This window comes from Ambystoma mexicanum, chromosome 4q (genome assembly GCF_040938575.1).
Source record: "Ambystoma mexicanum isolate Mex_15411 chromosome 4q, UKY_AmexF1_1, whole genome shotgun sequence".
Classification (NCBI taxonomy): Eukaryota; Metazoa; Chordata; class Amphibia; order Caudata; family Ambystomatidae; genus Ambystoma; species Ambystoma mexicanum.
The window spans coordinates 120,875,582-120,891,255 of NC_090928.1; the positions used below are offsets into that span (position 1 = coordinate 120,875,582).

The 15,674-nt window shown below is 45.8% G+C and overlaps 1 protein-coding gene across 1 annotated transcript in view; it reads right to left on the bottom strand.

Annotated features, from left to right (window-relative positions):
- Nucleotides 1-425: 425 nt before the first annotated feature.
- The window catches only part of LOC138467531 (zinc finger protein 75A-like), a 359,800-nt gene continuing 344,551 nt past the window's right edge, over nt 426-15,674 (bottom strand). The window contains exon 7 of the mRNA XM_069607636.1: nt 426-1,383. Within this exon, the coding sequence (XP_069463737.1) occupies nt 830-1,383 (554 nt within the window). The 3' untranslated portion in view covers nt 426-829. The remainder of the gene's footprint in view (nt 1,384-15,674) is intronic.

The following is a 15,674-nucleotide window of genomic DNA, read 5'->3' on the forward strand; positions in this document are numbered from 1 at the left end:
TATAGTTAAAGGTCCTTTCCCTCCGGTGTTTTCACATAAAATAACATGAAACCTAAGCTAGAAAGCGTACGCATAGACAATTAAAAGTTTAACGAAAACTTGATGTACTTCTTGATGCCATGTATAAACTAAAGAACTCTGAGAAAAGAACTCTGAGAAAGCAGATACCATCTGCCAAAGTTACTGCTCAAAGCAACCAGAACATGAACAAATCTGCACAAAAAGTAAATGGAAGAAATTAACTTTGGCAATACAACCCTTTTTTTATTTGTTATGGCTCATCACTTCACTGTCTAGGTGTCCCTTGTTTTAACCTTCTTTTATCCCATTGCATTATTTTAATTTATATACATTTATGTCCCTTTTAAGCTTTGTGTAAAAGGTCTTGGATGAAAGCATTGAAAGGAAATAACATTCAATTGAAATCACTGTCATCAGATGTTTATTTAATAATTAACTGTTAACTTCCTTTTCTGGGGGGGGGGGGTACAACCTTCTGACATATATGGAAGTATGACGGGATCCAATTCTGTCTTTTATTCAACAATGTTCTGATGTCGGATTGCTTTTACTGCTATTTTATAGAATCTTCCATCTCCATTGGTTGCACAAAGTAGAAAATGGCGATCAATATGTGGGAGAATGTAAACATCGATCGTCTCAAAAGATAAAGTCAGGACAAAACAGCTCACATTCAACAGTGATGCATTTCTTTTCCAGTATTTTCCGATGTTTGCAAAGTACTTTGCACACAGATATCTTACTGCTGTTCAGTACACTGGGGTAGTCTCTACTTAAAGTTATGTGCATTGTTTCAGGATGCTAGTTCCTAGTTGGGTTTCTTCTTGGAATACAGTCCATGCATCCTCTGGTGTGTTCCAAGATGCCACTTTTGGCTGAAGCGCTTTCCACAAACAATGCAATGGTAAGGTCTCTCTCCGGAATGTGATCTCTGGTGTCTAATGAGATCTCCACTCTGAATGAAGCTTTTCCCGCATATAGTGCACTGAAAAGGTCTCTCTCCTGTATGTGTCCTTTGGTGTCGTGCAACACTTTGCTTTGCACTGAAGCTTTTTCTACATATAGCACATGAATATCGAGTCGCCTTTCGCATATCATGTTGGTATGCTGGAGGATTTACATGTCTCATAATGTTCTCAGATTCAGTATAGCTATCTGGAATCTGTACTTGCTCATTTTCCTGATGTAAAACAGAATGTGATGGATTGCTTGAACTACTTTCACCACATTCTGTTTTTTGGTCAATTAATGGCCAGTGAGGAGCTCCAGAATTTGTTGCATTATCAGGGATTTCGATCACTTTGATTTTGACTTTCCCTGATCGAGCTTTGCTTGTGTTATTTCTTTTTGTGCTCCGGTTAGCTGTTGGAGTAAAGTGAAAGTTACAGGATTAGATATTTGCACATTCCATAGTTACAAAGTATCAGACATGCCCATCTCCACCCCAGTTGCAAGAGACAACCCGCTCCATCACCACCACCTGCCACCCCCACTACCAGCATACTATGTGCACTGATTAATGCACGCTCACTTATCACCCACCTGACATCCAAGACCTTATTGTTGCCAACAACCTCAACCTGCTAGGCGTCACTGAGACCTGGGCTCCACGATGCTGCTGGCCCTGCTCTCTCCGCTGCCACTCCACCCAACTACATCATTCTTAACAATGATCGGATTGCACAGAAAGATGGCGGGATCGCTCTCATATATAAAGACACCCTTGCCATCCGTGACCTAGCATCCACCAACCTCCAAAATTGCCAGTTGCTTTCAGTCAAGCTGTCCTTGGTGCCCACCTCCTCGATCACGATGCATATCGTCTACCGCACTCCTGGCCCGCCCACCACTTTTGAAGATGACTTCACACAACTACTCATGAGCAACCTAAAAACCAATTCCAAAGTCATCGCACAAGGGGTTTCAACCTCAGCTATGCTGACTCCCTAGACAAAGACACTACATCCCTGGACAGTGCCACCGCCACCTTTATTTTCACTCAAAATATTCTGAAGCCTGCACACCCTCATGTGCGCACTCTTGACTGGTTACTTGACCACAATTGTGATATCACCATCATCTCCAAAACGCCTTGCGCCTAGTCTGATCATCACTTCATCACGTTCACCATCCCACCCATGGACCAGCCCGCCACCTCCCATCTGCACCCCCCTCCTGCCCCCATCACCTCTCGCTGCACCCACAACCTCACCAGAGACACTCTCCAGCCACTGCTTGAAAAAGAACCTGTCCACCCCAATGATCTTGACGTTGTCAGCCTAGTCACCCACTATAAATCTACCCTCAACGCAACCATTGACAAACTCGCCCCTCTCAGAAAACGCATCCTAAATGAGCATCACCAACGCCTGGTTCGCCCCTGAGCTCCTCACCCTGCGGGGCGAAAAACATACTAGCAAACGCACCTGCCAACAGTAACAAACACATCTTGCTTCTCTACACTTGTGAGAACCTACAAAAAAGCCATCCAAAGGGCCAAAGCATCCATTTAAATATCTGTATCTCCAACGCCAAGTCTAACTCCCACAAATTATTTACTATCCTACGGGTACTAGAGTCCCCCATCTCACCCCCATCCATGGTCACCAAGAAAGATACCTGGTGCAATGATGTCCAGAAAGCTCTCATGGACAAAACATTCCGGCTACAGAGCAAGATCCAGCTCAAACTAACCGCTATCAACACCACCTCCCAGACCACTGCCAGCCCTCATCCGCACCTGCAGTCTACTCTTCTATTCAGCTTCCACTCAGTCAGGATGCCAGAGGTCACTGACCTCCTCAAGGGTCTCAAACCTTCCAGGCGTAAAGCAGACATCTGACCTGTGCCCTCATCAAGGAGTGCACAGACATCCTACTACCGCAAATCACGGACATCATTAATGCCTCATTTGCCTCCTGCTCCGTCCCACTCTCGATAAAAGCCTGGATATTGGTGCCCCATTGCAGCTTGGTGAGGAATAAAGGCAAGAAGTAGGGCACCGCCTTCGCTAGGGCTACTCCCAAGGCACCAGCCCTTGGACAAACGGCAATCGATGACATGGATGAGAGCTCGGGGGCGACAGAAGCCCCTACCACAGACCTAAAGCAGATATACTGCAGTATGCTTCAGGCGTTTGCATCCATCTGCACAAAACTAGATGATATTGATGCCATGTTGCACCCTTTGAAAACAAAACTGGAGAAAGTGTGCCTGCATAACTGAGGCGGAGGCGAGGATTGGAAATTCCAAAGACGACGTCCTGAAGATGCAGATAACTATCCTGGCCCTAGGGAAGAATCTTAAGGAGGTTCAAGCAAAATGTTACGAACTGGAGTCGTGCTACAGATGCAACAATGTGCACATTGTGGGGGTCCCGGAGAATGAACAGTAAGGGAATATGGAAAGATTTATGTAGGCTCTCCAGAAGATTTTGAACTCCCCTGATCTCACGCCACACTTCACTAGGGAATGAGCACACAGATCTTTGCCGCAGAGGGCTAGTCCTGGGGCGCCCTCAGACTGATCATAGCCAGAATCTTGACTTACAGAGACTGAGATTTGCTCCAGAGGTGCATGAGCTGCATTATGGGTCCAACAGAGTCTTCCGGTATCGGGACATTTCCTTGACAGTGCAAAACGAGTGGAAAACCTTTTTGGTTGGGAAGAAACTCCTGAGACAGTGCTGTTCCCAGGAAATCTTTGTTTTCAATTTAAGAAGAAGAACAAGTTAGTTACCAACTGGTAACGTTCTTTCGATTGGATGTTCCTCCAACGTATTCCTCATATTAGATGTATTCCATCCAGCTTTGCTGCTCTTCAGAAATTTTTTCAGCAGAGGGCGCTGTGCGTCGATTTCGTCGAGTCGATGGTCCCTCGAAGGCCTCCGTCGAGGGTGACGTCATCGGGTGTATAAGTAGCATGCGCGGCGCCCGTTGGCCTCAGTTCTGTTTTTCCCCCCTTTTTTGCCTGTGATCTTGTACTGTGTAGATTGTGCCGGCAGACAGGTATCAGCCTTGCTAGATTTGAGATGGCAATAACCCGGAAAAATCTACAGAGGGGTAGGTTGGGAGGGCGATGAGGAATACGTTGGAGGAACATCCAATCGAAAGAACGTTACCAGTTGGTAAGTAACTTGGTCTTCGAGTGGATTGTGTCCTCCAACGTATTCCTCATCATAGATAGACTCCCAAAGCAGTATTTTGTATACTTTCTCTGGAGGAGGGGTCAGATTATTATTATTTTTTTTTTCACCAATGCTTTTAGATGGCGGAATAAAGCACTGCTTTTCCAAAAGTGAGCTCCCTAGACTGGGAAGCATCCAGGCTATAGAATTTTGAGAAGGTGTGAAGTGAAGACCAAGTTGCTGCTTTGCAAATGGATCTTATTGGGACACCTCTTTGAAGGGACGTGGAAGAGGCGATGCCTCTGCTGGAATGAGCCCTTAACCCTTCTGGTGGGTCTTTTTCATTCTAGTCTGTAGCATTCTAAAATGCAAAGTACGATCCAACGTGAAATTGTCTGTTTTGTTACCGATTGACCCAGTTTCCTTCCTGTGTAGCCTATAAACAACTGGTTATCCACTCTAAGCCTAGAAAGTCTAGAGATGTAAAAGCTTAAAGCTCTTTTTGGATCCAGTCTGTGTAATCTTTCTTCCTCCTTAGAAGGATGCGGTGGAGGATAGAATGAGGGTAAAACAATTTTCTGACAAATGAAAATCAGATATTACTTTTGGTAAAAATGATGGTTTAACCCTCAATACAACTCTGTCCTTATGGAACACAGTATAGGGTGGCCCAGAAGACAGTGCCTGCAATTCGCTCACTCTTCTTGCTGATGTTAGAGCAACTAAAAAGGCCGTTTTCCACGTTAGTAATCTTAATGGACACGTGTGCATAGGCTCAAAAGGGGCACACATTAAGAATTTTAGGACTAAATTTAGATCCCAAATCGGTACTTGAAATAGGTGAGGAGGAAACACATTAGTGAGACCTTTTAAGAATTGTGTTATCAAAGGAATTTTGAAGTAGGCGCATTCTTCTGATGAGCGCTTGAAAATGGAAAGCGCCGCAAGGTAACCTTTTATTGTTCCGATATTCAGACCTCTATGTGCTAAGTTCAGAAGGAAAGATAGTACTTCCGGAATAGAACATAGAAAAGGATCGACATTCTTTTCCCTGCACTAGTTGCAAAACTTTTTCCAACGGCAACGGTATAGAGACTTTGTTGCTGGCCTTCTTGCCGAAGGCAACACCTCCATAACATCATCTGGAAGGTTCCAATCCCTGTATCCCAGCCTTTCAGATACCAAGCATGAAGGTTGAGTGTTCTGACCTCTGGGTGGAGAACCTGACTTTCCATTTGCGAGAGAAGGTTCTCTCTCTGAGGAAGACGTACTGGAGGACAGATGGACATATCTAGAAGGTCCGGATACCACGCTCTCCTGGCCCAATCTGGGGCAATTAGGATCATGCGGTTCCCAACGCGTCTCAGCCTCCTGATGACCTGAGGAATGACGGGAATCAGAGGGAACGCGTACAATAGTGGGAAATTCCACTCCACCACGAACGTGTCCCCCAGGGCTCCTCTCGGGGGAAATTCCCTTGAGCAATACCTTTCGCATTTTCGGTTGGTACTGGTTGCGAATAGGTCTACCTGGGGGATTCCCCAAAGGGCAAAGATCTCTTGAATTACTTCCTGAGCCAGTTCCCATTCGTGCGACACCGTGCTCTGCCTGCTCAGAGCATCTGCCGTCATATTCTCTTCCCCGGCTAGATGAATTGCCGTTAAAGAGATTCCTTCCTGAATCGCCCAGTACCAGAGCTGCATTGCCTCTCTGCACAGGGGTAGTGACCCCACACCTCCTCTTTTGTTTAGGTAGTGCATGGCCACAGTGTTGTCTGTCATTATCAGGACATTCTTTCCCCTGACAGATGGCAGGAAGGCCTTCAGCGCTAGTCTGATTGCCCTCAGCTCTAAAAGGTTGATATGTAGTTTGGACTCCGATGGAGACCAACAACCGTTGATTGTCAAATTGTTGGCATGAGCTCCCCACCCCAGGAGTGAGGCGTCCGTCACTACTGTGATCTCCAGCCATGGTTGCCAAAAAGGTTCTCCTTTTAAGATGTTCTCTGTACAGGTCCACCATAGAAGGTCTTGTCTGACCTTGTTCGGAATCTGAAGAAGATCCGTCATTTGACCCAAGAACTGGGACCATTGAGTCTTTAGAGCCCATTGAAGGGATCTCATCCTCAAGCGTGCCTCTGGCACCAGGAAGATGCAGGATGCCATGAGGCCGAGCAACCTTAAAAAATCTTAAGCCTGGAGATTTTGGGCATTTTGGAATTTGTTAACCATCTGAAGAATGTCTTGGGCCCTCGTCTTGGGAGGCGAGCTCTTTCCCAAGGATGTGTCTAGTACAGCTCCTATGTACTGAAGCTGTTGGGAAGGTGTCATCTGTGACTTCTTGACATTGAGGGAGAAGCCCAGTTTGTGGAGGAAGTGGCAGGTGACTTTCAGATGATCCAGTGCTTGTTCGGCAGAACGCGCTCTGATCAACCAATCGTCCAGGTAGGGGTAGACATGACTCCCCCCCCTCTTCTGAGATGCGCTGCCACCACTACCATTAACTTGGTGAAGACCCTCGGGGTAGAGTTCAACCCGAATGGCAGGACTCGAAACTGATAGTGTAAGTCGCCAACTACGAACCTCAGGTATTTTCTGTGTTTGAGATGAATCGGCACATGAAAATAAGCATCCTGGAGGTCCAATGACACCAACCAATCCTGAAGTTGAAGGGCCTGAAGGATCTGAGAGAGAGTTACCATCGTGAACTTGTCCTTCCTGAGGAACTTGTTCAAGTTTCTTAAGTCCAAGATGGGTCTTAGTCCTCCGTCCTTTTTGGGGATCAAAAAATACGGGGAGTACCCTCCCTTGTTCCTCTCCGCTGCAGGTACTGGTTCTATGGCACCTTTCTCCAGCAGAGTTAGAACTTCCTGCTGTAGGAGCGGGTTTGAAGACTTCAACGGGTGTCTCCCCGGTGGATTGCTTTGAGGTTGCTTTAGAAAAGGAAGGCATTATTGGGCTATTATTTCTAGAGCCCAAACATCTGAAGTAATGGCTCGCCATTCTTGCAGATGCTGTGACAGCCTGCCTCCTACAGGTGTTTTGTGGTGCAAGTCCTCAAAGTGGTTTTGTGGCGGATGTTGCAGCCGCTGCTGGCAGAGAGGCTGCAGCTGGAGCTGGTTTAGCACGTTTTCCTCGTCCACCGTGAGTGGCCTTTCTTTGGCCCCTTTGACTGGCCATTCCTCTCAGCTTTTCATATGAGGTGTAATAACGATAGGATTGTCCCCTCCATGATTCCCCTTGTGCACGAAAAGGCTGAGGTTGCCTAATAGCAGCTCCTAAAGATTTTGCCGCTGCTTTTGAGGTCTGCAACCTCTCAAGGCTCTCGTCAGCCTTGTTGCCAAAAAGGTGAGACCCGTCAAAAGGCATGTTCAGAAGACGGCTCTGTACGTCTGGTGCAAAACCCGACTTCCGTAACCACGCAAACCTGCGCATTACCGTGCTAGTGCCCATGGACCTGCTTACACTATCCGCAGTGTCCAATCCAGATTGAAGGGATTCCTGCATGGCTTCCTTACCATCTCTAGCGATGGCTAGGAAACCTTCCCTTTCTTCCCCTTCTGCTATGTGCTCCACCGCCATTGTGATGCACTCCCACAGAGTGTACGAAAATTTTGCCAAGGCACATGTGGAGTTGGCAGATTTTAATGCCATGCTCCCGGCTGAAAATACCTTCCGTGCCCAACCATCCACACGCTTATCGTCCCTGTCTGCAGGGATAGACGGGTACGCAAGTTTGTTGGAAGCTGTGGCTGCCTGTATGACCAAACTCTCGGGAGTTGAATGTTTTGACAGATAGCCGGGGTCGCTACTGGCTGGGCGGTATTTTGATGCGAGGGACTTATTTACCAGAGGAATAGAATCCAGAGTTTCCCAATTCTTGCCCACCCTGTTTTGTAAGGCTGCATGAAAAGGTAGTACTGGGTCTTCAGTGGGACCATGGTCCACTATATCTGTTAAATCGTCTTGGACGAATTGGGCTGATGGTCTAGTCCATCCCAAGTAATCTACCACCCTGGTCATTAACTGACGGTAAGATGGACTGGCATGCTCTCCTGGATCTGGTCTACCAAAGTCATTCTCAGGAGAAGTGTCAATGCCACTTGCATTATGTAAAGACGCCACCAAATCACTCATTCTGCTTTCCTCTGAGATCAAGCATTCTGGGACATTTGGGGTGCCATATTCCAATCCAAAAGGTACATTTTCCTCATCGGATCTCTCCTGTTCCTCAAAAATTGAGGTCAAGGATTTGAAAAACTCCTTCCTAGGGAGAGGCTTGAAAACCTTCTCTGGGAGAGGAGGAGGAAGAGGTGTAGTACCAGACTCTGAAGAAATTACATGTTTTGTAACTTTCTCCTTCTCCTTCTCCTTTTCTGGTTTCCCTGGCTTGGCTGGAGCCTTTGTCGCCGAGGGTTTCGAGGCAGTCTTCGATGATTTTCCCTTCGAGGTATGATAGGTCTCGGACGGCGTCGGTGACCTCGAGCGGTCGACTCGACTCGAGCGTTTATCGCTCGGCGTCCTGGAAGGTTCCCTATCCTTCCTTTTACGATCACCCGGGCTCGAGGGAGCGCGATTGTCGGAGCGATGCCGCTCCCGGCCGGCTTCCGAAGAAGGCCCGGACCGAGGCTTCGCCTTCTCAAACACCTCCATCATTTTGACCCTGAATGCTTCCCACTCTTCGGAAGACGAATGTTTTGTGGGGCATTTAATCTTTTTCGGAGACTCGTCTGACGACGAGTTGGAGGGAGACCTGTGGCGTTGTTTCTTCGATTTTTTTTGACGAAGACGATGAGCGATGAGAATCGCTTCGGGATCCAGATCGATGGCTTTCGCGTCGAGGAGATTTCTCCTCATGGGGTCTCGACTCGACGCTAGAGGCTTTTCGATCCTTCCAACCTACCTGTAGCTTTCCTTTACTTTCTCGCAAGGCCTTCCCCGTCATCGCCTGACACTTCGAACAGGCCTCAATGTCGTGGCCTTCTCCGAGGCACCACAAATACTCGCGGTGCGGGTCCGTGATCGACATTTTTGAGCCACACGACTTGCATTTCTTGAAACCCGATCTCGGTGTCGTGGTCGGCGTCGATGACGAGGACATATTTCTTATTATATTATATTTCTTCACAGAGCTCGAGGCGCGCTGAATGTCCGAAGCAGCGTAACTGCGGAAAAACGGAACTGAGGCCAACAGACGCCGCGCGTGCTACTTATACATCCAATGACGTCACCCTCGACGGAGGCCTTCGAGGGACCATCGACTCGATGACATCGACGCACGGCGCCCTCTGCCGAAAAAATTTCCAAAGAGCAGCAAAGCTGGATGGAATACATCTAAGATGAGGAACACGTTGGAGGACACAATCCACTCGAAAACATTTTTTTAAACAGTGCCGTAGGTCACTAAATATACTGAGAGCAAAATTCTGATACCGCACTGAAGCAACTATCGTGGATCTGACACTGTAATCATTGCGTATTGGTGGATGGCTAACCCTTCCGTATACTGCGTCCAATTATAGCAGCATTGCCTTTTATGCAACAAGTTAGTAATGATGCAAGCGTGGACATTAACCGGCTAACCCCAGATAGCGAGTTTGTGTATGTCTAGGTTTAATTGTTATGGTCTGGTTTAGGGCATACAACACAGGAGTTGGGGCTGTGCTGGGGGAGGCAGGTGTGGTGCATCGAGTAGGATGCATTTTAAAAATGTTTTTGCTATTGTAATGTTGCTTGAACTATGCATGGCAAAGGTATTCCATTTTATCTGTCGACAAAATAATCGGAATGGGTGCTGGGGGCTTGATGGAGGTTACACTGCTGTACTGTAATATCAGGGGATTGAACAATCCCATTAAGGCGTACAGGATAATTTCCTATATTGACAGACATGGGGCCAAAATGATACTTTTGCAAGAGACGCATGCCACTAAACTGGTTCCTGAGACATTTGCCAAAGAGTGGGGCACCCACAGGTTGTAGACTGACTACTCAAGCCAGTCCAGAGAAGTGTCGACATGGTTTCACAAATCCTTGAACTTCATATGTATGCCTTCCAGATGTGCCACCTGCAGAAGCATGTCATTCTTCATGTTGTGATTAATGGGATGCCGCTCCTGAATGTAAATGTATATGGACCCAATATCGATGATTCAGAATTCTATCAGCACATATTTCAAATATGCGATGGCACTCCTGAAGTCCAGGTAATATGGCATGGGGATTTCAATACTTTTTCAAATGTGCGGTTAGACCGCTCTAGTTCAGCGCACCACTCCCTAACAGGATCAGCCCGAGAAATTGTAGAGGGTATGGCTGAAAGGGAATGGATGGATGTTTGGAGATGTATGCATCCGACGAGAAAATAATTAATTTTCTTTTCCACAGTTCGCAGCATGGCTTTTCCTATGGACTACTGGATTGCATCCCGTAGCTTGCTAAGGAAGTTGAGAAAATGCAAGATTTTACCCTGTACTCTCTCAGATCACTCACCACTTGTTCTGGGCATTACCGTTGGGCCATGGGCTTTGGGTAGCCCCCTTCGCGATTTAAACCGCTTGCATTGTTTGATACTGCCTTTGAGGTCACCATACATGAGCACCTGCACACATTCTTTGAGATGGATACTGGGTTGGTATCTTCCATGAGGTCCCTATGGCAGTTGTTCAAGGTGTATGTACAGGGGATAGCTATGAGTACTGAGTTTAGGGTGCCGCAGAACAATGGCAGAAAACTGGCTGCGTCCGATGGGAAACTAAGGCTGAAGGAGGTATATTCCTGAATGTGGAGTGCAGACATATTATTGGAAACTAAAGGAGAACTTGATGTGTTCTCCATACTTGCAAGACTCAAAGGGTAAGGGGGTGGAAGCAGATGTATTGGCAGCGCGCAATGATCTTGGTGACATGTTTGTCAGTCATGAAGCCATACTAGATGTGTTTCTATGTTTTTGTTTCTATGTTTTTACAAAACACTATATGCGGAGTGGCGCAGCAAAACTAAGGCAGACAACAGTAACTTCTTGGGCTCTCTCCCTACGTCAGTGCTATCATTGGATGCAGCAACAAAATTAGATCTACCATTCACACGGGAGGAGATTGCGCTGGCCATATATATGCTGCCCAATGGCAAGGCACCGGACACAGACGGACTCTGTGCAGAAATGTATTAAAAGTACAAAGAATTAATTTTCCCCCCACATGCTACAACTATGGGAGGCACCTTTAGAGACTGGTTCTCTACCAGCATCGCTGAGAGAAGCAGTCATTATGCTTCTCTTGAAGCCAGGCAAATTCCCTATGGAACGTGGCTCATACCGCCCATTGTAGTTAATAAATGTCGATAAAGAAATATTTGCGAGAGTCCTAGCTTCACGTCTACAACCTGTCTTTCTAGCTTCACGTCTAATACCCTTAACCAAAGCCGTTTCGCAAACAGAATGGATGACTCAGTTCCAATGGTCTGGTCACCCACCACCGCCAGATATCTGGGAATTAATATGGCAACGGATAAAAGCACGTTATATTCAAACTATGGTCCATTATTGATACAAATAGAAACCAAGCTTAACCTCTGGGCGAAACTCCCGTTGTCCATGTATGGCTGGATATCATTATTAAAAATGGTTATCGTCCCCAAATTGTTTTATCTTTTTAGTGGAATACCCATATGGCCAGGCCGTAAAGTCTTTGAGAGCCTACAGAGGAGCAGCATGCACTTCATATGGGGTGGAAGCACACCCAGGGCCAGCTGGACCAAGCTAAGCGAGCATTATGACACGGGAGGCCTGGCGGCACCAGACTACCTACTCTACTACTATGCGGCACAAGCCCAGTTTGCCAAATACTGGTTCCAAGGCACTGAACAACATGCTCATATACACGCCGAGGAGTTCGCTGCCGCCCCGAATGACCTGCGAGGTATGATATTTACGAGAGTCAAAGAAGAGAGGACGAGTACAGACCCAGTGTCAACTACGGTACGAGCATGGATGCAGATCCTGAATAGAGTCCAATGCGACACACCCTATTGGCCGCACACCCCATTGTGGTCATACCCCAATCTCAAACCAACCCTAGACCGCACTATACAGAACCGCTGGGATCCAGAACGGGGAGCCAGGCTGGGGGACCTTTTCCCAGAGGGACAATTCATCACAATGCCAGAGCTACAGGAAAGAACAGGTTAAGGCCTTATCCAGACATTGCAGTATCATCGACTGAAAGCGGCATGCAGAAAAATCTGGCCATCGTTTCCAACAGAGCCCCCAGTACACAAGTTCCTTACAGATGTACTTACAACAGAAGGATTCAACCTTGGCATTTTTCCGAAATATACAAAAAAGTACAAGCACATACCCCCTCAGTCAACACAATGCGAACCAAGTGGGAGGAAGACCTTGACACTCAAATCAGTTAACATCAATGGACACATTACTGTAGATATACTAAAACCATCTCTATCAACACTAACTACCGCCTAATACAATACAAGATCCTGAATCAACTGCACATAACCCCCAAAAAAAGGGCCAAATTTGACCTCACCAAGCAACCAGAGTGCCCCAAATGCAGAGCAATAGAAGCAGACGCAATGCACATGTACTAGAGCTGTCCTCCGATTCACCAGTTCTGGGTTGAGGTGGCGGTGGAGATGAGCGACATATTGAAGATCCACATACCGGCTACCCCACAAAAATACTTATTTGGAGACATCGGAAAGGTGTCAACCAAGACACGCAGACTATTCGCAGTGGCAGGAGCGGTAGCCAAAAGACAAATACTCCAGAAATGGAAATCTTCCTCCTCCCCCACACCCCAAACATGGCTTAGACAGTTGACCATCACACAAGAAAGTGAGGAGATGTATGTGCAAGGAGTACAACCCCACTCCAGACCCAAGGACATATGGGCCCCACTAAGAACATATTTACAAGCCCAAGCATCAAGCTCCGATGAGGAAGACAACTAGAAAGACTTTATTGATCAAGAGTTGCAGAAATGTTCCATTAACAATACCACTTACGTTAGTACTGTTTCACTAAATGTATAACGACATTTCGTCTACATACTGCTTAAATGCCATGTCAGAATTAAATAAAGGTTTAAAAAAAAAAATATCAATTCTGAAAGCAGACAATCATGGACAGTGTAAAAGATGATTTTTCAAAGAGACCTGAAAAAGAGAGAAGACAGTAAAAGATCAAAGAGAAAGAGGAAGAGTGTTCCGGTGGAGAGGAGCAAGAAGCTGGAAAGAGCGAAAACGAGACTGTGCGCATGGTTGACGTGGAACAGTCAGCATGAAAAGACTTCAAGAACGAAGGGAACGGGAAGGAGTGTAAAAGGACAGAAGAGCACCGAGATAGTCTGGGGCTAACCCATAAAGAGAGACTGGGCAGAGAAAATGAAATTTAAGTTGAGAGTCAAAAGGTAACCAGCCAAAAGAAACAAGTGATGCTGAAATAGAATCCTGATAGGAGAGAAGACAAAGTAAACGAACAGAGGAGTGTTACATTGATTTCAAAGGAGCCAGATGAGAAGAAGGGAGACCAAAAAGCATGACAGAACAATAGAAAAGTCGAGAAAAGATAAGAGAAGAAATAAGCAGTTTGGTTGCATGAAAGGTAAGAAAGGAGCAAACTTTACAGATGTTATACAAATAAAAACGGCAAGACCAGGATGTAAGGGAGATATGATGAGCAAAAGAAAGATTAGAATCCAGATAAAGACCAAAATTTCGTGCATTAGAGGAAATAGAAAGGGCAGAGGGTGGAAAAGAAATAGATTAAGGAGGTGGAAAAAGAGTTGGCAGGGAAAAATGAAATCTCAGTTTTCCCGGCATTTAAGGTAAGAAAGTGCAACGACATCCAAGATTTAGTGGCGGAGAGACAAGCAGAGAGAGTGCTGTGCATTTCAGGTGTAAAGGATGAGAAAGAGAGGAAAAGTTGAGTGTCATCAGCATAAAAGTGATAAGAAATTCCAAAGGAGGTAATCCAGGAGCAAGTAATAAGGTGTAAAGAGAAAATAGAAATGGACCCAAGACAGATCTTTGGGGAACACCGTGTACGAGGGGGAGAGGTGACAAAGTTTTCCCGCCCCACGAGATGGAAAAAGTTCTGTTAGAAAGGCAGGAAGAAAACCAGGACAGAACAGAGCCCTTGAAACCAAAAGAGGAAAGAGAATCAAGAGGTAAAGAGTGATCTACTGTGTTGAAAGCAGATGATAAGTCAAGAAGAATGAGATAAGAAGAGTGTTTACAGTAGCGAGCAGACAGAAGAGAGTTAAGGACACACATTAGTGCAGTCTCAGTGGATTGATGGGGACAAAAACCAGACTGAAAATTAGGAAGAAGAGATAGTTAATTAACAAAAGAAGAGATCTGGGAATAGACAAGGTGCTCAAGGAGCTTAGATAAGTAGGGGAGAAGAGAGATAGGGACGGAAATTAGAAACAAGAAGAGGGTTGGCAGAAGGTTTTTTTAGAATAGGAATGAAGATAGCATGCTTGAACGCAGTAGGAAAGGTAAAGGTAGAGAGAAAAATATTAAAGAAAGAGACAAGAAAGAGTATGAAAGAAGGATAGATTAAGAGAATAAGAGCGGATGGGATAGAGTCCATAGGAGCTGCTGTTGGGTGGACTTTGGCCAACAGGAGTGTAACATCAGAATTGGACACAGCAGCAAAGTCTGACAGAAAGATTAAAGGTATGGGTGGAGGAGAAAAGGAGGTTGAATTAATAATATCCTGACAAAGAGAGTGAACATTGGGGGAAAAGAAAGAAGCGAAATCAGACGCAGAAAGAGTGGAGTTAACAGAAGGATCAGGAGAAGGGGGAGAGAGAAGACGGGTTAACGTTTGGAACAGACGCCTAGGGTGAGCATATTGAGTGAAGAAGATCAGAGAAATATGTACGTTTAGCATATTTTAAGCAGTTGTCATAAAGAGCGTGATAAGAGAAATAAGCAGAGTGATTAGTGGGAGAACCAGACTTAAGCCACCATCTTTCCAAACGACGTAGGAGTCGTCACATAGAGCAAAGATGGGAGGAAAGCCAAGGTTGGGCAGGTTTGCAGGTAGGTGGAAAGGCAGAAAGAGGATACAGTTGATCAATACTTGAGAGAAAGGTGGATGAGAGAGTAGAAGAAGCCTCATTAGCAGAAAGTGAGCGAAAATGAGGAAGCGAAGGAAGGCTATTAGTGCAAGTGTCACAAAAAAAGAGAAGAATTGAAATTGCGTAGGTCACAACGATAGACAAGAGAGGAGTAGGAGAAATATTAGAAATGGGAGGAAGTAATGAAACAGAAAGAAAGGAGTGATAATGGGAGTATTTTAAAAGTAAGTCACAATGTTAGAACTTTAAAATGGGAATGTTTTAGTAGTAAATTATTATTCGAACAGAGTTGTTCATGCACATTAAAAACTATATTTTCCTGCTTCAGTTCATGCAGTAATAATAGTAGTTTCTTCCTGTGGCGCTATGTGCATGACTGATCAAAACCCATGCATGGAGCTGTGTGGGTGAAAGCAATAG